Genomic DNA, 21,353 nt, shown 5'->3' with positions numbered 1-21,353 from the left:
GCTATAAAACTTAATTGGATTATAAACAAGTTGCCCTATCATTTGATATATCCTTTTCTTTTCATTTTCATTAGATCCATTTCTGTTCTGTAATTTATTTATTTTTTCTTTTCTGTTCAATCCATCTTTGTGCTATATGGACAACCCTTCCCACCATTTGCTTCCTCCACTGCACCTCTCTCACCTTCCAACTCCACCTTTCTCCTCCACCTCCTGCCCTCCATCCACCACCCTGACTTCCCTCCCCGGGAACAGAGTACAACGCTCGTATTCGGGGCATCAGTGATAGCATATCACCGCAACAATCTGACCGCCATCGCTCCTTTTCCTTCTCTGGTTTGTCCACTTTCCCTCGCTTTGTTTCATTTTTTCCCTGCATTTGTAGAATCTTTCTCTGCTTTCCAACCATTTTTCTGATTCCTTTAAGATCTCTTATGAAGATTTTTTCTTCATGACTTTTCATTAATTCCTGTTTCTGCTCTATTTCTCCTTTTCCACCGCTTTTTGTATTCCCTTCACTTCTTGACACACCTCTTTCTCTGTCTCTCTCTCTCTCTCTGTGTCTGGTTCTGTTGATGAGGCAGGTTAAGTTCATGTCTTTACTTTCAAAAGTGAAGAATTAACCTACACACCAGCTAATTTATTCATACATTCAAACCTTTATATATTTAGCCTTGAAGCTAATTACATGAAATAGCTGCGATTAAAAAAAACATTGTTTTATATTTTCTGTGCAGGTTGCTTTTCCATTTTTGATGGTTTAGCTTTTCAAAAAGTTGCTAAAATAACCCCATAGTGGTGCTCAAGCAATATAAAAAGCTGTTTTTAAAATGTACCTAATGAGTGGAAAATTCCACACAGTGAATATTCTGAGGTGTTTCAGGGGTTCGCTCCAGAGGAATGACCCCAGAAGTGACACAGGAGACGGGTCGACGTCGGACCACCAGTGAGGGACAGTACCAGAGCAGCCATGATAACACGGCGATGGTAGATTCACCGGACTTTGCCCACAATCTGGCCCTCAACCCGGGAGGAAGACCCAGAGAGGTTAGCGTGAAACCAGATTAAACCCTTTACATTTTCATATAATGCGAAAACAATAACAAGCTTCCGCTGCTGATAAGGAGAAACTTTGATTTTATAAATGAGTGGACAAGACAAATCACTGGTGTTTTGTTTAGTAAGCATAGCAGCATGTTCTTCATGTACAGCCCTATGTTGTGATTTATGAGTGTCTAAATCACTTTTCTGATATCTGTGTATTCGTCCCGTCTTCCTCTCCTCCAGGGTCCCATGCACAGCTACCGGGAGGCGTTTGAGGACGACGATGCGGACGGGTTTGCCAACAGTCCCACCTTTCGAGGCGGTGGTGAGAATTCCCCTCAGACCCCCAGCTTCCCCGTGTCGCCACAGACTCCTTACTTCAACTTGTGTAGGTTCACCCTGCCTGCAGACTCGGGGCACACTCCAATCGTCTAAACACTTTGACCTGAATTACTCTTGTTTGTCTTTAATTTAGAACAGACGATGGGCAGGAAAAGCATAGTGAGATAAACAACAACACAATGTTTTATTATTTGATTGAACTCATTATTACATTTATTTATTTATTCTTAGTTTAGTTGTACAATTCAACATATAAACTAAATGGTCAAATAAAGCTCAAAAACACACCAGAAAATATAAGGAATAAACAGCTCTGCAAAATCAGGAAAATGAGAGCAAACTACCTCTCACAAACAGTAAAGAAAAAAAAGCATTTTAAGCGTAACTAAAACAAATGAGCTAAAAAAAACAATCAAAACTAACTAATCGTACTTCAAATAAATTTAAGTTAAACTCTCAGTAGCAAATAAAATGGAGTCTCTTTTCACAGTCACAAGCCTTCCACACACTTTCTTTTACATGTGCAGCCGCAACATTTACTTTCCCTCTAGGGCTTTCTGCAACTGTCCCCGTTGTAGCATTAGTGACCAGTGCAGAGTGCAGGGTCCCTCGCATCACATGTAGGGCCGCACACTCCAGCTTGAATTGAGGACACGCAGGCTTGCCCTCTTGACCCCAGGCCTCGTAACTCAACGGCTGCCCGTCCACCCACAGCCAGCTTCCGGGGAAGAAATGCAAACCGATCCAGACGCTTGGCGTGGTGTTACCTTTATTTAACTCTTTCTGGATCAGCAACATCTCGGTGTCCGACGCCACGCTGGCCAGGTCGCGGTGATGCTCCCTGCAGTAGATTAAAGCTTCCTCCCAAGTCTTTCTCTCCTTCACCACGACCACTCTGTAGCAGAAGAAGGCTCTGTCTCTGTTTGATCTTGAATCGTGCCACACGCTGGGCGCATGACTTACGCCGTAGTCTTCATCTAGGTGGTTACTGGGCTCACCAGCATCCCAGAAAAATGTAGACACCGCCCCACCTCCTGACCACGTCCATTTCTTACTGTCTGTGGAATTCCTTTCCAGTCCGATCCACATGTACTCATTGGACTTGCCGTAAAGCTGCATAAGCAGCTTCATGTCCAGCATGTTACTGACAGGAGCCAGGTCTGTGTGAATCATCCGGCAGTACGCCTGAGCATCTTGCCACGTCTTTTTCTCTTTGATGTAGACGTACTTGCCAAAAGCTGCAGACAGGATAAGCAGGATGCAGGTGGAGGTTCCATCCATCTCTGTCTCGTGTTAAAGAAGAAGGGAGTCCTGCAGCACACTGAGGGTGTGAAGGGGCTTTAGAGATGTGCATGTAATGTGTTTTGCATAGGGCGGGCCCTTTCCGTCACTTTCTGTGTGATGTGTTTTAATGAGTACACAAAGCAGCTCACTTCTAGTCATAGGGCCTCGTGCAGGAAGCGATATACGAACAAATTGCCTCTTATTTTTGTTGTTTTCATTTTTTTTTTTACATATCACGGTTATGTCACCGCTAGTCCTAATCTATAGAAACAACATACACAGATTTAAAGGCCACATTTACATGTGCAAGTGCCCTTTTCACAACACTCAAAACAAATTTAGAATTTGCTAAAGGCAAACTTGGACTGACGACACAGAGCAGGTGTATGCAAATCATGTTTTTGAAAGACGAAGGGTCATTTGTCATTTTGTCAGAGGACACATGTAAAGAGGAGTGAAAAGGAAATGATATTCTTCTTCAAATTCTTCTTTTATTTTCTCCATTTTCATCGTCTTTATCTTTTAAAATGTGTATACTTCAAATATATAGAAATATGGTCGATGGACTGTCGTTGAATGATATTGTCATGCTCATAAGATATTATAATTATACTGTCCCATTTTTCATTTCACAACCAAGCCAATCTTCAGCATAAGATACACATATTCCTTGTCTCCAGTAACATGTTAAACGTTAAAGTTGACCAGTTTTCTATTCATTCCTTTTTAAGTGTCTTTTATTTTTGACATTTTGAAATGAAGTGAAAGTGAAAGGAGCGTCCACATGCGCCTAATCAAATATATTACCCATTCTATTATCGACCGAACCCCTTGGGACTAATAGATTAGATTTCCAGACACCGACCACCCTGTCCAGCAGGCTTGTTTGACAGATTGTGTTGACTGTGAGGACACTTTTGTAAAGCAGCCCTGCCCCCTCTCCTGCAGTCAGTCCTGAACACACACAGCTGTTGCAGTAAGAATCTGCTCTGTGGCACAAACCTTCATATCTAACCCCTCTCCGTGCCACCTTAAAGGCATAGTCCGGCTGTTTTGAAGTGTGGTTGTCTAAAACACTGATCCATAGTCAGAAGATGGCGGTCAGCGCGCCTCCAGTTTGGAGAAACAGACAGCAGTTACTAAGCAGTGTACCGCTGTGGACAGGGCCCTTTCTGATGGGCCAAAGCCACCAGAGTCCATTGAATAAAACTGTAATTTTACCACCACTGGAGTTGCTGGTCTAACGCTGCGTCAATTCTGATTTTATATGACTTTGGTGAATCCAAAATAACCAAAGTCACACAATATAGTAACTTCTACTGTGGTTAACACTCTCACTATGGATAAATATCTCATACAACCTCAATTCAAAACACACAAACTATCCCTTTAAGTGAATCCCTGTCATGCTATTGATGTGGATTCTTTTGTGAGAGGAGGATAAATAAAAAAGAAGAGTTTGTTTCCAAAATGCTGGATCTCCAAGGATCTAGTCTCTATAAAGAACATATTATGGAATGTTAGTTGTATTTTCTGGCATCTTATTTTGGAAGTAAGTCTTCCACGCATGGCAACATAAACATGACTCCATTCTCAACATTTATCAAGTGTTGTTGACTCATCCGGCCACAATCTAACCTCCATCATTGTTACCAGCATGCATTCAATCTTCCAACGTTTTCATGTGTAGTTTAGCAGTTTAAAATTCAAAATTGCACCAAAAATAAAACTGAAAGAAAGATTTTGGATTCATAGGAGATAATGATACCTGATGTTTACACATCCAATAATGCTGCTTCTATTTCCTCCTTTTTGTACATTTCTTTATATTTTGTGTTGCATTTGTACCTGATCTGGTATGTGGAAATGTCAGCTATATTCCTTAGGTCTTGTATTTTTGCAAGAGAGTTACATTTAATACAATTATTTCCATACATGTATTGTCGTGTAGCATTGTATTGATGCTAAAGTGAAGAATTGTCTCATTTGTTGTTTTTTCATCCTCGCATGGCATCCTCATGCATCACCGTCAATCATTGTCGTGTATGTTTCTGTCGTTGTAACATTCCTTTACATTCCTCTTTCTCTCCGTCTGTCGCCCTGCAGCTCGCTCTCCTCCAGGTTTGACCAAGACTCCTCTGTCAGCGCTCGGCCTGAAGCCGCATCACCAGGCTGGATCAGGTCAGTTCATCAAATATCATTTCTTCACCTTGAAGTAAAATGTCCGGTTATCATCCGTGTTAAAGGTGCAAAGCAGACACATACAAAAAAATGACAATCATCCTAAATTGAACAATATTGCCTAGTTAAAATAGAAATAAAATAAATAGAACGTAACTTTATTTCAATTTTTTGTGTTTTTAGCTATAATATACGGAGAAAAAAGGAGAAAGCATGAATTTCAGTCAGATCCACAGATACGCTGCTCCGCAATTGCTTCACAATTAATTGTTTTTCACATGCAGCGTGTGTAGTTTTGTAAAATGAAACGAGGAGAACGTAATTCAAATATAGTTGTAGATTGAATGTTAAACCAACTGGGGTACTTCTCCAACCATGTGTTCTGTTTGTATCTGTAGCCGCATACATCACAACTCTTAAAACTAAAAGGAAATTATCAATTTAAAACTATTCTAGCCTTTGTGTGGGCGTACAGAAGACAGAGTGCAGTCACATTAGCTTACCAACCTTAAAGCTACTTAAAAGGATCAACAGGTGTGATGGTAAATGTAGAAGTGCGTTGACTTTCTTCAGATCCTGTCAGTGCAGAATCACTGCATGATGTCATCCTGTAGCTGAGTGAACATAAACTGTCTCTAACGCTTAGTGTCTGCCGCCACCTGCTGCTCCAAACTACTGGAAGTGGTTCCACTAAACGCTAACGGCTAACACACGCCCTCCACTTCTTGCTTTGCGCTCACGTGTCCTCCTTGTCTCCACCTCTTCCTCTCCTGCTTTCTATCTTTTCTTGCTGTCAGACTCCGATTCTAATGATGGAGAGCAAGGTAAGGGCATCTGTGCACCCGACACCAGCTTCTGACATTTTTCTGTTTTCCTTTGCAGTTTCGCAACACAGCTTTCCTCAGAATAATTGTTGTCCAACGTTTTGTTTGGGTCCGATGTTTCTGGACAAAACAATGTTAAATTGAGACTGACTGTGTGTGTGTGTGTGTGTGTGTGTGTGTGTGTGTGTGTGTGTGTGTGTGTGTGTGTGTGTGTGTGTGTGTGTGTGTGTGTGTGTGTGTGTGTGTTTCTGATGCTTTGTGATCTTCAGATAATCGCAGTTTTGGAGACTTTAGAGCATTCAACGTTCCCCTCTCCTCCTGCAGCCCCATCCACAGCGCTGATGGGTAAGTGCAGTTACTACTGTGTGTGGCTTCGGCACAAACTAGTTCATTGTGCATCTGCAATAGGGGAGAATCAACTTTTAAACAAATTGTTTGAAGAAAAGAGGGATTCAAACTTTTTTTTGTTACTTTTTTGATCAATAGTCTGATAGTTATTGTATATAGTCACATCTGTTATTGATTGGTTGTTATACTGTTGTAAATGGAAGTTAATGTGTTTGTCGTCATACGGAGTAGAGCTGCAGTTGTGGTCAATAGATTCATTGTTAAAGTATTTATTTTCTGTTTTCAGCCTTTCAAATATAGCATTTCTTTGCTTTTCTCTTGTTTATATCATATTAAAATGAATATCTGAGTTTTTAACTGACAAAACAAGACATTTAAAAACATTAACATGGCCTTTTAGAAATTAGGATGGACATTTATCTCTTTTTTCTGTAATTTTATAAAACAAAAATAATTGTTAGTTGCAGCCCTAAAACAGAATACAGATGGAAAAATAATAATTATCTTTATTATTCCTTTTCTTTTCTTGTGGTATGTAGAAGGAGGATTGGTTCTTCAGATGGGACCCCGCACCCCTCCTACCCTCACAGACCCGCCTCCCCCGAGGGCTCCCAGGTCAACATCATGGGCGTCCACACCGTCCCCGGAAGCCCCAACACCCTCCACCGCACAGTGGCCACCAACACGCCGCCGAGCCCCGCTCTCCAGAGACGCCTGGGTCAAGCCAGCCCCTCATTGGCCAGACACCCTTCCCCAGGCGGCGTCCCCTCCAGCCCTCTGATTGGCCGAAGCCCTAAATCAGCAGCCGCTGGCGTGCCTCCCAGCCCCCTGATGGGGCGGCACATGGCGGGGAGCGGCCACAGCACGCCCGATGAGCTGGGTGCCGCTTCCCGTCAGGGGAGCGCCCAACCACCATCCACGCCCGCCTTCCCCGTCTCCCCACAGCTGCCGGAGAAGAGGCACATGTCCAGCGGGGACGCCGAGAGGACGGACAACAAGAACCTGACGCCGACCCCGGCCAGCGGAGGCAGCACGCCAAACCTGTCTGGTGCACACACGCTCCCAGACGTCTCAAAGTCCATATATGGTGAGATGCAGAAACGTGATGGTTTACCTTCACAGACTGTTTGTGTCCTCTTCACTTATCATTCCCCGTGTCTCTAAACAGATGGCTATCCGGACATTAAGATGAATGTCAAGTTTGTGCAGGACACCTCCAAGTACTGGTACAAGCCAGACATCACCAGAGATCAAGGTGAGAGTTTTATAATCCAAACAGCCCACCGCTAGGAATGTTTGGATGGCCCAGTGAAAGAGAGTGAAATAACAATACCGCCCTTCTCTACTTGATTGTGTCTTCTCCTTGCTCCCCTCCTTGGTCTCCTCCTCTCTCCGTCCTCCAGCCATCAATGTGTTGAAGGACAGGGAGCCGGGGGCGTTCGTCATAAGGGACAGCCATTCCTTCCGCGGAGCCTACGGCCTGGCCATGAAGGTGGCCTGCCCCCCACCCACCATCCAGCAGAACAAAAAAGGTAAAGACACAAACTTTGGAAGTTTTATTTTAAATATTTGACTTTCTGGGAGGTTTTTTATACTTTATTACAATGTTTCTTTCATCATCTTCCAGACAAGTTAAGGTAATAAACACAAAAACAGAATATCTTTTAAAGTAGGAACCGATCTTCTAAATCTAACTGTTCCCATCTAAACCTTTGTTCCAGTCGGTGACATGACTAATGAGCTGGTGAGGCACTTCCTGATTGAGACGAGCCCCAAAGGCGTGCGTCTGAAGGGTTGCCCCAACGAGCCCTACTTTGGTGAGGTTATGATTCAGTCTTGTAGATTACCATTTAATATCTAAGTGATCCAGTTTAACGGAGAGATTCTTTGTGTTTGCAGGTTGTCTTTCTGCTCTGGTGTACCAACACTCAATGACCCCGCTGGCTCTGCCCTGTAAACTGATGATCCCTGCTAAAGGTCGGCTTCCCCCTCCTCTTAATATCTTGCACTATGAACGTTAATGCCGTTAATTACAGTCTGTGTTGCAAAGTTGCTTCCTGACATCCTTGATTTTAGTTATTCTTCTCTGTCCTGTCACTCACAGACCCAAATGAAGAGGCGTTGGAACTCGCCACACCTACTGATCCGGTTGTTGAACTTCTGAAGCAGGGAGCAGGTAAACGTCACCTGTGGAGAGATGGGTTTATACACCGCAGGGTTACTTTGCCAATTCAGCTTCCATTACATCAGAAAGCATCCAGAAATATTCTTTTAATGTAGCTTCCAAAAGCTTAGGGTCTTAAATTTACTTTTTTTTTGTCCAACAATCAAAAACACAAACAAAATTCATATGATAAAGAAAAGAAAGAATAAAGTTACAGTTTAGCCTTGAAAGCTGTTATTCTGGAATAACCAGAAAACATTAGCAAACGGTCCCCATTGTCATTTATAGTGCATCTCATTTATTACACCAAACATATTTGATTCATGAGGAATGTTTGTGGGTTGCAAAGTGATTTCCACCTCGATACAATCAGACGTCTGGCATGGGGCATGACCGATATGCAGCTCTGAACACGTTTCTATGGTTTCTACATCAAACCTTTCATTAGTCAGTTAATTTGCTCACACATTGTCACCCTTACCTTACAGTTCAAAAGGTTCCTGAGGACGCCCATGGTAAATAAAGATTGGTTTGCACTGCTCCATCATGCACTTGCACTGAATGTGAATGCGCCTGCTCTCACAGAAACAATGCTTTCATCCTCCATTTTTTATTTGAAAGTGAAATGCATGCACAATGTGTTGAATATCATCCAGTAACTGTGCATCGCATGATCAACTTCCAGCATTCTTCACTGTAAGCTTTTCAAACACACCTCACTGCATCTCCGCTCCCCTCACATTGAACTGCATGCACTTCCTGTATCTGTGTGTGTGTTGAACGGTGCCTCTGTTTTGTTTACCTCTAGCGTGCAATGTTCTCTACATCAACTCTGTGGACATGGAGTCTCTCACGGGGCCTCAGGCCATTGCCAAGGCCATCAGTCAGACACTGGCGACCAACCCTCTGCCTGCTGCGACCACCGTCCACTTCAAAGTGTCCACACAGGGCATCACGCTCACCGACAGTCAGAGGAAGTGAGTCCACATGCACGAGCAGAGCACTCCTGACTTTCCCTCGACCTGTGTTATTTCTTTATTTTTTTTATTTGCACACATATATGACTGCATAAAACCCGACAATAAAAAAGAAGAAGAAATAAAGCAGGTCAAAAAGCCAAACACTTATAGAACGGACCCCCCCCCCCCCCCCCCCCTTATTATATAAACAAAAACAAAAAAGGAAAACTAAGGTAAAATAAAGACAGAAAAAAAAATACATTTTATTTTTCTAAATGATGGTATGTATTTATTCTTAAAAATAGATGACAAGAAGAAGTACACAAAATAAGCACAAAAAACAGTAAAACAGGACTTACTCTGGCGACCTCTTGTGGTGGCTTTGGACAAGACACTGTGGCAGACCACATTCATCCATCAACTGAAAAGATGCTTCTATCACATACAAATCTGAAACATGCTGGCTTTAATAGATGTACACAAGTATATAAAATGTATCCTTTGCCGTTTTCACTCGGGATAACGTGTGCGTGTTCTTCATTTGTCTTTCTGCAGACTTTTCTTCAGGCGACACTATCCTATCAACACGGTAACCTTCTGTGACATTGATCCCCAGGACAGAAAGTAAGAAACTTCAAGAGCTGTTTATTTCTCCCAATATCAGTAAAAGAAAACTATGACGGTGTTTGATCTACAATGGTAGATCAAACATAACTTGTATATTCTCTAAGGCTATATTATCACACATTTAGAGTTACAAATCTGGGTTGGATCTCAGTCCTCATCTCTGTAATTGTCTCAGTTTCTTTTATCCACAATGGCCTTAATACACCGTCAAAACCACTTTTTCATTGTTAATAAAAACAACTTAAACGTGTTTTCTTTCAATAGATGGGGCCAAGAAGGAGGTGGCTCAGTGAAGTAAGTTTAAATGCTTTATAGTACGGATAAATAGGTATTTTATGCATCTCAGAATGCTGTGGTGCTTGAATACCAGAGAAATACTAACTGGTGTTATTCTCAATCCCACCAGGCTTTTTGGATTTGTGGCGAGGAAACAAGGAAGCACAACAGACAATGTGAGCCACCTGTTCGCTGAGCTGGACCCAGATCAGCCCGCCTCCGCCATCGTCAGCTTTGCCTCCAAAATGATGAAGCGGTAAAACCTTTGACGTCCAAATGGCAGCGGCCATTTTGAAATCTTCCTCCGTCATTGGTGTCTTTTTTCGCCAGGATCTCAATGATGTCCTTTTTTTTTTTTTTTTTTTCTGTTTCCTGTCGGTTTGTTTCTGTTTCCCTTCTCTCTCTCTTTTTCTCTCTGCCTTGCTGGTTTGTCTTGACTTTGGTCTTTTTTGGAAGAGTTGAAGGATTTCGTGTGGATCCAGATCGGCGCTAGTCGACGTGTGGTGTGGAGCTGTGAACGTGACAAACATGAAGGCCATTGAAGGGAGAAAATCGGGGGAACCTGTACTAGAAGAAAAAGCTCGCTAAAGACTAAAGGAACGATGCTAAGTTCAGTCGAGGAACATGTAAGGACTCGTATGTTTCAGGGTTTTCTGTTGTCGTTTTTTGTTGATTGATTTACCAAAGGTAGTTGCAATACAAGTGCAAGAATGATGTAGCTATTAAGCCATTATTATTTCCTCTTTTCAAAAGATGAACTGTCGAACAACAACAAAAAAAAAGAGAAAAGAAAAGAAATACGGTTTCTTCTTGAACTCGTCTTCAGGAAAAAAGTTGGCCTTGATGGCTTTTAGCAAAACAGTGTCTGAAGACCTTATGCATGTTAGCTTGATCTTTAAGCTTGGTTCTTCTACCTTCCACAAAACTCATCATTGAATCCTTAGAGTGGTCATTTCCAGGTCTGTTGTGTGTTGGAAAGGGCTCTGCAGTGAAACGACTGATCTAAACTGCGCATAGCAAACCAGACTTTAAAAAAATAAAAAATAAACGCCACGCTAAGGTCAGTGCACACCTGCATCACCTCGGCCTCCGGTCCAAGCCTGACCTTCCTCTCGAAACTCGCTTTATTGGATTACTTTCCTGAAAATCAGCAAGCTCCTGATAGCATGGCCGAAGGAGAGAGACTGTTTGTCCACAAGATGGCGCCACTGACTCAGGCTTGGACCCTGCCCCCACCATCACCAACTGCTTGCAGTAGTGGATCCTGTTGATAGACGCTGCCACTGAAACACACTGGAAATCACCAGGGACTGGCCCGATGACCTGGACCTATGCACTGTTCTTTATGCATGTTGTTGTCCCAAATTGCACCCTCCCTCATAGCTACATTCAACATCACTGAAAACATTCTATGCTGTGTGCTAAAAATGACTTAAAAACCTTTGGACAAGTGCGCTGAGGTTGTATGACTTGTCAAAGACTGCATGAAATAGACAACATTTTTGTACTCTTCTAAGAGTCCTGAAAAAGAAGTAGAACAACCCATTGTTGAAGTAGTCACATGATGGTGAGATGTTATATTTTTCTTTATGTTTTGGTCCATTTGAGCCAGGGTTACCTTTCACTGTATCAAGGACAGTCCGGTCTTTGTTTTTTTCCTTCCACAGTGTCGTCAAAATTTACATTTAGATACCTTTTAGGGCAAAAAGAAAAAAAACACAAGGAGTTTCCACACTGTGCGCAAATGCCTGCTTGTTGAACACACGCTCAACCATTCACAATAAGCTAAGGAAAATTGATATTGAAATAAATGTACATAGATATACTACTTTGAAAGGTGACATAGCGAAAAAGTATTTATTTTTGTTGCTTTGGTCCCTCATGATTACTCATATATACATATATTGTACAGTCTAGATAAAGAAGATTACCTAATGGGTTGAGAAAAAAAATATATACTTATTTTGGCTAATGATTTCAAAGTCTGACGATTTTGAAATGTGTTTGAATATATGGTGTACATTACTTTGTACATGTATATGTTTGTTTTTCCGGCTTGTCATGTTTTTGTTTTTATTTTGCGTTCTCTCAGAACGAGGTAGGGCATGAATGAGATAGAAGCGTCTGAATTGCATGGACAGAAGCATTTGAGCGCGTTTCAACAGCAGAAAGGCGCTCATAGAAGCAAATGCGTCGTAGCTGGTAGATGTTAAGGTAAAGACGTGCCGATTTTTGAAAAGGAAAGCACGGAAAATTGTCAGAAGTCAACCTCAAATGCAATATGAAAACAGCTGTATGCACCCATGACAGTTACAATTATAATTTTTGCCAAAGATTAAAACACTATGCGGACTGGCTGCATGTCGCTTTTTTCGTTCATCCATTTTTTGTGTTTCACACCTCGCTCGGCTTTAGCGGCAGATTTAAGAAAGCCCTAGGACACGCAATAATGTGTGTTATTTGGTCATATATTGGTGGGTTTATAACAGCAAGACATTCGGCTGCAGATGACGAAAGCATGGACTCTTTATTAATTTGTTTTTCCTGGTGTCTCAATGCTCCAAAAATGTGTCCACCTCCATCGGCCGTTCAAGAGAGAACAGGTCCGCTGTGCCCCAGTTGGAAGTGTGTAAACAAAGCACTTACATTCACAATGCCAAAAGAAAATTCCATATGGGTGCCATTGCTGGAGGTAAATGAAGTTGGACGTGTCTCACCGTGATGCTAAAGCTCTACAGCTGCAGCTTTGTCAGACTGCCAAAGGTGTCTTCTCCGGCCCGCTCGAAAAGTCACTGATTTATTTATTCTTATTTATTCTTTTTTTTTTTTGCTGACATGTTTTTAAAAAGTTTGGTTTTGTCATCACATTGTTTTTAACGGTCAGTGTTAACGAATGGAGGAATGTGTGGTGGCGCTTTATTGAAAGCAAAGAGGTACAGTGCACTTAAATCGACTACTAACGAGCTTTATGCCTTTTTTTTTAGTCATTTTGAAGAGAGAAAAAAATCAAATGTTCTCTAAATTTAAAAAAAAAACCATGTATATTGCATTTTTACCTGTTGGCTTTGAGTCAAGAGTTACCATGTTTCAGTGAAAAAGAAGTGATCTCTGTGACCCGATGTACAGATGGGACTTGTTGTATGAATGTGCTACTTTGAATGTACAAAAGGGTCTCAGACTTTGTTTGCGCTTATCATTTACATTATATTGTCATGGCTTACCTGTTCCTAAGGAGAAAAAAAAAACATTAAAGCAATACGAATCAGTTACATTCAAGCGATGTGGGTGTTCATTTTGTTTTTATGTGACTCCATAAACCTCGATTCAGGATTTTACTGGGGGAAAAAAAGGCTTATTTTGTTATTTATAACCTCAATCATTCAGCTTCTCTGTCAGGTGTGCAGCTCGTTAGGTTTAATATGTGACACCTGTGGGAAGTTCATTTAAAGAGCCAGCGTGTCTTAGGTTAAGAGCTTCGAAAAACCTTCGTTTAAACTCCCAACTTTCTTCTCCTGGGAAACAGCTTTGCGTCGAAGGCCCGTGTGACCGTTGTTTCACCTGCTGCCCTCCTCTCCTTCACTTCCTGCCAACTTATTTCACTGAATTCATTCATTTTAAAGTGCAAGGCTGATTTTTTTTTCATCTAAAGTTAAACTCTTTCTCCATGTTGTTCCGGTGCCAGCGACTGTTCCAGCTATGGAAACATTGACGAGCAACATCCAGTGACTACGTTGACATGTACAAATGATTCCGGGTTTTGGCCTTTATTTTTGAAAAAGACAGTATTCCTACAAAGCTGTTAACATGGCTAATGAACATAAATATTCAACTAATATGTCACTTTACATGCTGCTGTGCGAAGATGTTTACCACCGATGTAAAGTCTAGCAGGGACAATTTTCAATATTTATTATTCTTTTTTTCTATGGGTTCCCATTTCTATTCTATTTTCTATTGAGTGAAACTTGTGCAGAGTTTCTGTTTTCAAGTTTTAGTCTGGATATCCCTACTAATATCTTTTTAATTTAGTCATTTGGTTCTTTTTTCAGGTGGTTTATTAGTTTTTATTCCCCACTTGAGCAACTTACTGATTTGGTAGTAGATCAGTTTCAACCACAAAATAAAATACGCCATAACTACCATAAAAGCACAAACAAATTGATAACAGGTGTATGTTTGTGGGCGCGCCGCTGAGCCACTCGGGGAAATCCAGAGTCAACAAGGCAGCTCTCCAAGCAGTAGCCCAGTCTGTTTGTTTGTCTACTGTTTGACTCCAAGTTTGGGGCCCGAGCCCCGCCACGTCTGGGACCGACGAGAGTCAGACGCATGAGAGACAGAAACAGCCAATAAAGAAATATAATCAAAACTCTGTGAGGTTCTCACGGCTGCAGACAGTGTTCAAACTCCCAAATATGTATGACACACTTCCCCCTTGGCAAATTACGTACACGCTGTCGCTCTCTGCTTTGCCACGGCACATTATGAGCTGTAAGGGAGGTACGCTCTCACAAAGTGCATCATGGGTCCTGGCTGGGTTCATAGACACTACTACATGTAGGCCCTGAATCACACTCGAGACGGACACATGTAATGGTCCCAGGCGGTGGATGGAAGGCATATTCCCGGTGCTGTCCGCCGCAAGCCGCTGTGATTTAATTTGATCCGACACCTTTATTTGAACAAGGAAATCCCATTGACAGCAAAGTTTTCTTTTACAAGAGATCCCCAGTGTGCAGAATAAGTTTTGCATTTCAATAAGAGAAAACGAAGCAAACTCAAAACATAGAATATGTCAAGGCTATAAAAGCACAGCGAGAGTTCAAACATCAGATCAGCGGCGCAGCGGTTAGCATCCACCCTGATACCGGGTGGCTTGGGGTTCAATCGAAGGCCAATCCATCGAATTAAAAATCAGGACCAGATGCCTCTCCGCTTTGAAATGATCTTTGAAGGAGCAGGCCTGGGAGGAAAAGCCGCTGCGATGGGATGACGGCCAGTCTAAAGTTTGAAGATGTTTTTACGCCAAAGAACATGCGGCAAGGAAAAGAAGTCTCAAAAGTCTGCGATCCACCGAGGTACAAATACATCTGACTCAGCATCTTTAGCACTTTCCACGTCAACAAGCATTTCTCCAGCGTAGCTTCGGCTCCAACAGATCTGAGCGATAAAACCTTCGACTTTAAGGAGGTAAATAGCAATGGACAGATTAACTACGGTGATGGTGGTAGTGGCACTGTATGAAAAGTTAGGGGAGCAAGCCATTAGGATACATCAGTTTTTGATTGGTTAAACGTCTGTCCTGCATCCGTCCGTCCGTCCGTCCGTCCCCCCCAAATAGTTTAACTTGGAGTGAGGAGCTACAACTTAAACACTTATTTTTTCCTTGTACAAAACATGAGCCAAAGTACGCAGTGGAAATGTGTACCATCTGTGAGAGGCATCTCACCCAGGTATGACCTTCCTACACACAGACTCAGTTTTGGAAAAACCTGACCCCTGCACACGCAGATGCCACTGGACTGTAAATATTCAAATAAGGGACAATTCCCACTCTGCTCTTATCAAATGGAAAGATCAACCTGCTTGTTTTGGTTTGCACTCCACCATTACATCGCTCCATGTTGTACTTTTTTTTCTTTCTACCTCCTAAAGAGGTCTTATTATTTTCTTAGATAGAAAAAGGGATTATGTGAGAGTGATAGGTTTAATCTTCTGCAGAGCAGCAGGTGCCTATTACAAGCTACAATAAATGCATAATTGCTGCCTCCAAAAGTCCATGACATGATGATGTTGTCAGGTTGATGATGAAGAGAAATCTTTGAGGAAATTATTAAAAGCTCGTCAGTGCTGTTCTCCTGCTCAGTGTGCTGTTACTGCCAGTAGTAATCTTCTCGGGAGAAGCTTTGATTTAGTCCATTTGCTGCGGAAAACACTCCTAACTCCTGACATATCCGCACTTTGAGTGATTCACAGCTCCTGAGGATTTCCTTAAGATAACAGTGAAGGCTAATTAGGGGTGGAAACGGTACGCTGGGCTTCTCTTCACATCCACATGTTGGTCGGAAAGAGGCCAGTGGGAGCTTGGCTCTGAAATGGGCCAGCTGTTCTGCCGCCAAAGCTGCAGAACAGGCCCTGTTAGACTCTCGTCGTGTCTCCGCAACAGCTCACTGACTCCCTTTTAGCTTCACGCTCGTGTGAAATCTCTCCGGAACAACGACCGCGCACCAGAGTGCTAATCAGTCCTCAAATCTGCCGCGCCGGCGTACATATTCAGAGTCGTGGGAGGATTCAAATCCAACTCAGCTTTTAAAGGGTCAAGTTTTATGAGACTGTGTGGAGACTATGAGGCATCTCAGTCAAGCATGGACTTAGATTTGGAAGGAAAACGAGCAGGTTTCATCCCGCCAGGATCAGAATAAGGATGGATGTTTCCTCTTGTCTCTGCCACAAAAATATATGCAGACGTTGTACTTACTTTGTGGTTTCAGAGACATGTTTGAGTTTCAAAAAGGCATACTGTATTTTGTGATGTGGCCAAGTGATTTGAAGTTTGAGGGGAAAGGACAGAAGAGGGTTAGCTTAGCATGAAGACGAAGCCAAAGTGTGGCACCCTCACAACTTGTCATTTTGACAATCTTGTACATATTAAACAAGATATAACCGGTGCATTGGTTAGCTTTAGAGGTGCTGTTAGCTGGATTTGACTGCTATTCCCCCCTGTTTCCAGTCTTAATGCTAAGCTAAGATAACAGCCTCCTGGCTCCAGCTTCATATTTAGCGTACAGACGTTAAATTTGAGAGAAAACACAAACTGTCGTGAAATGTGAATACTCCCAAACTTGAGTCATGTCGGGGCGTAAGTGTTTCTTTTTTTTTTTTACAACGTGGCCCTTGAGGAGCCTCCGGGCTGTGAAGAGCCACGATGTATGAAGTTACCTTGCATAATTTGTTTCAGATTGCTTTTATTACAATATTTCTTAGGTGATATTATTCATGTGACATGTACATACAAGGCGCCTTTTTGTCTCCACATCTGAGATCTTATTTCTTCTTTCCAAAGCAGAGAGAAGGAAAAGAAACCTTTAACTTGAAGATTCATCTGGCTGGAAAGTGCCTTATGAGGCGAACATGTGCTCCCAGAGCGGGAGTGATTTCTCCTCAATGGTTGCCCAGTATCAAAATGTTGGAAGTACCAGACAGACACACACAAGTGGTTTTAAATCTTGGATCGATGCAACACGGTCAGCGTCTTTCCAAAGTTCATAATTTCTTTGCTTTGAATGGGTTTTGCCCTTTTTTTTCTGAAAAGGCTGTGATTATTACCAGCATGAATGAACATGACCACCAACATTTATTCCCCGTGTTTAAGGCAGCACAGATTCCATTACACAACCATTATTTAGTCTATGACTTCTGCCAACGGCAATAAAAATCGAGACGATCTCTTCTATGGTGGAACTTACACCACTCGACACATTCATTCGTCGAGAGGGAGCTGCCAGAAAAGTGCAAATACATCCATCGTTACACGCCTTTTTATCTCCTCTTCACTCTTAAAACATCAGATTTTTCCAAAACTTGGATGGCTGTTTGGCTTTTTTCCCCAATTTCAAATCAATTTGTTTAAATCAGACAGACAAGTATGCACATTCAAACACCCTGCAAATTGTATGTGCTGTAAATTGCTTGATCTGTAAGCTGCACATCGTAAATCTGTCCAACATAGCAGGTCAGGACTGTAGGAGTTCTGCATTAACAGGACATCATATATGAGACTGTATCTTCAGTGCGGTATGTTCATACATTTTCTTTCTATTTCACCATTTTCTGTTCTGCTAACTTTTCCCTTCCTTCTACAGTGAAAACAGTTCTACATAGGTGCTTTAAAGGTATAACATTTCAGCATTTAAATATCTAAAAAACGACTAGACCTATGTTATATGTGTTGTTGAGTTGTGTACTTACATTAACCCAAATGTTTCCAACAATATTATATCCCAGAGAAATCAGTTTGATCAAGGTAATGTTCTGTTTTATGTGTCGCCTGTAATGGCGTTGTAGAGAAACAAGCTGAGCAAACGTTTGCAGTTAGCTTGCGTCCCCTCCATTCTATGTCCGCCAAACTGCATCTGAGAAACACTGATTTTTAAATTGAAACCGTTTTATTTAGTGTTTTTACAGGCTTTAATCCCCTGATCCATTTGTTTTAAATATGACGAGACCACTGTGGATAATTCGGCTCCAGAAAAAAAAACCTCCTGAACGATAAACACTTAAGGAACGATGAACATGATCCCTTTTGTTTCTACCGTGAGCGAGTTGAAAGACGAGACTACGCGTTGAATTCAGACCAATATGAGATTCTTACATGACTTGTTTTGCACGACGTGCAGGGATTATGGAATCAAGAATACCATTAACCATGAAGTTCATCCAGTTTATTTGTCATGAGGAATAGTGATGCCTAATGTCTAATAATGTTGTATAATGTTTTCTGTGACTCTGGAAGGAGCGCTCCTTGATTTGAAAAAATAATCCTGATGGTGTCATAATACAAGATGCTATTGAGTTGCATTATGTAAATTTGAGGATGCACTAAAAGTCAGGATATCTCTGCCTCTCTGCTTCAATTTGCTTCAATGAAAACCTCATTTCAGCAGATACTGTCAGAAACTCTTTGGGCTCTTTTGAGACTTCTTCACTGTCTTAACTTTTCTGATTGAGCATTCTGAAACCTAGCTGGAGTGAATATTAACATATTTTAGTATTATTCATGCAAGAGTTTATGCTTGCCAACAATAGCCTGCAGGCTTTATTTTGTTTATTGTTTTTTTTTATTGAAATCCCCTTCATACACATTTCCTTATTATCAAAGAGACATTTGTTTATTACTAAAGAGGCATTTTATTAGAACTGAACAGGCATTATTTCATTATTATTATTATTATTATTATTATTATTAGGGAGGTATTGTTTTCATTGTGAAGGCACTTAAATAATATTGATTAAATATTAATATATGATTGTTTGTTTTTATGCCACATACTCATACATGGTGACCAGAGAGGACAGCTGTGTTCCATTGAGCAGCCCAACTTAATACATAATAAACATACATAAGACATAATATTTCATAAGCTGCCATATCTCTTCTAAAAAAAACACTAGCACATATTTTAAAAGCTAGAAATCTCAGCAGCTGGTAAAGTAATTGATGAATCACTCGCGTTAGTCAGCCCTGTCAATCCCCCGAAGATAAACGATACAAACTCCTACTGTAGCCTAGAAACACACAGGCTAGTGTCTGTTACCTTCCACCTCTTTAAATCCCCAGTCTGCCTGGAACACTGTGGGTAGAGGAAGCGAAAAAAGCGTAATTCATCCTTCTCTCAACGCTGACTGTCAGAAGTACCCTTGAGCAAAATGCTCAACCCACAACTGCGCCAGAGGAGCTGCTCAGCGGTCAGCAGCAGGAGGCTGTGGTTTCACTGAGCGGCTCCCAGGTGGGATGCTGTGAAACTTTATGAGCGGGCCGCTTGCAGCGAGGAGAGCGTGCCTGCTCAGCAAAACCTTGCTGGATAAATAAAGGCGAGGAAAAAAAAAAAACCCCATGAGTCACGGAGGAATATCTCCCGAGGTGCAACGAGGATACCAGAACTGTCACGTCGCTGGAGCAGCGCTGAACTCACTGTTTGCCTGCAGGGGGCTGGCAGTTTGTTGTTGGCCAAATCACTTTTCTTACCTCACCTGACAAGGTAAAAAAAACAAAACACCTGCCTGACAGCATCTTTGGCTTTTGTCCGTGAACAAAAAGGTCATCAGTTCAACCCTAACAACAGCCATCAGTGTGTCCGTCAGCGGCTCTTTGAACTTCCTCTTTTTGTCCTGAGGCAAAGTTCTGCTGTGATACTTTGATAAACACAACTAAACAAATGTGCGTCGTATCGTCTTTCTGAGGGAGACTTCCTGTGGAGACGAGGTCGACAGGTTCAGTCTGCTTGACTTTATGTCACAGTGGAATATGCTCTTTACGTCAATGGTTAAAGGGACAGTTCACCCTTTAACTGAGTGTTGGAGATGTCACCTGTAGAGATGTCGGCCTTCTCTTTAATATAATGGAACTAGATGGCACTCGGCTTGTGTTGCTCAAAGCACCAACAAAAATACATTTAAAAAACTCAACAGAAATGTCTCTTCCCAGAATTCATGACCCGGTTACTGAAGATAATCCACAGACCTTGTTGTGAGCAGTTTCGTGTTGGAACTACTTTCTTTCTACCGTATCACCGCGCAGAAGGAAACATCTACTCATGGACTCAAGAGGCTCGTGCTCACTCGTTGGGTGTAGTTTGGTAGAAAGAAAATATTTAAGAAGAGGGGTCAACTATATTGAGATCCTAAAGTTTTTAAAACGCTGTAATCTTTTGTTTTAAAAGTCTATTTCTTCCACCTAATTCAGTGCAATAGATGAATCCTCCTACAGTGAAAGACTAAAGTTGATCACATCAGAAAGCCTTTGCAGCAGACATGTTCTCCCTTCCCTCATCCTCTTACAATGGACCATTGCTGATATAAAAAGAAAAGAAAAACATGAGCTTGAATCACTATCACTTATGCATGCGGGTTGTTTTAAATGTCAACAAAAGAGTTCTGGTGTCAATACGGGAATCAGATTTTGGTCACATGAACAAAATCAGATGTGGGTGAAATTCAAAGTTGAGCATCGTGTAGTCCACGTTTCGGTGATGGGATGAATTTATCGTGTGTTATTGTTACTGTGAACAATTTTTATTTAGTTAACTCTGCTGTTATTGTTTACATGTTGAAAGTATTAAAAGAAAATTGCAGAGGAATGTGTGAAATTGCCTTAATATGCAGTGAGCGTCGTGTGAGGCGGAGGCAGAAAATCACAGGCCTCGACACAGCGGCTCCCTAACGATGTGAGCATGCTTTGGCTGTTTTGTCTTCCCCTGAACCTTGTGTAGAAAGAAACTGATGATGGAGTCTTTGATGACAGTGTTGCACTGCAGTCCACACACACACACACACACACACACACACATACCCCAACACACACACACACACTTTGGAAGGCCCTTCTTTTACATCTGCAAAGATGTGCCCGGCCTGTATTTGTTTATATGGTCCGACACGACAATTATAGATAAATATGAGGAGAGTCGATGATGATTTGCTGAAATGCTGAAGTTAAATTAAAAATCAATGAAATCCTTGCACTCCTGCCCTGTTGCTTCTATATTACATATCTTCATTAAATTCTTCATATATATAATTTTTATTTTT

At 41.7% G+C, this 21,353-nt stretch overlaps 1 protein-coding gene across 1 annotated transcript in view; it reads left to right on the top strand.

Moving 5' to 3' along the window:
* Positions 1-13,325, top strand: part of tns1a (tensin 1a) — an 87,469-nt gene extending 74,144 nt beyond the window's left edge. Inside the window, 17 exon segments of the mRNA XM_029444912.1 lie at positions 256-336; positions 884-1,047; positions 1,288-1,432; positions 4,777-4,851; positions 5,649-5,675; positions 5,945-6,020; positions 6,563-7,110; positions 7,192-7,278; positions 7,427-7,555; positions 7,745-7,840; positions 7,923-8,000; positions 8,128-8,199; positions 8,676-8,702; positions 8,996-9,164; positions 9,702-9,770; positions 10,038-10,067; positions 10,180-13,325. Of these exon segments, the coding sequence (XP_029300772.1) occupies positions 256-336; positions 884-1,047; positions 1,288-1,432; positions 4,777-4,851; positions 5,649-5,675; positions 5,945-6,020; positions 6,563-7,110; positions 7,192-7,278; positions 7,427-7,555; positions 7,745-7,840; positions 7,923-8,000; positions 8,128-8,199; positions 8,676-8,702; positions 8,996-9,164; positions 9,702-9,770; positions 10,038-10,067; positions 10,180-10,309 (2,003 nt within the window). The 3' untranslated portion in view covers positions 10,310-13,325.
* Positions 13,326-21,353: the final 8,028 nt, after the last annotated feature.

This window comes from Cottoperca gobio, chromosome 2 (genome assembly GCF_900634415.1).
Source record: "Cottoperca gobio chromosome 2, fCotGob3.1, whole genome shotgun sequence".
In the NCBI taxonomy this organism is placed as follows: domain Eukaryota; kingdom Metazoa; phylum Chordata; class Actinopteri; order Perciformes; family Bovichtidae; genus Cottoperca; species Cottoperca gobio.
Note: the sequence above shows the minus strand (reverse complement) of the source record. Positions and strands in the feature narration are given on the sequence as shown.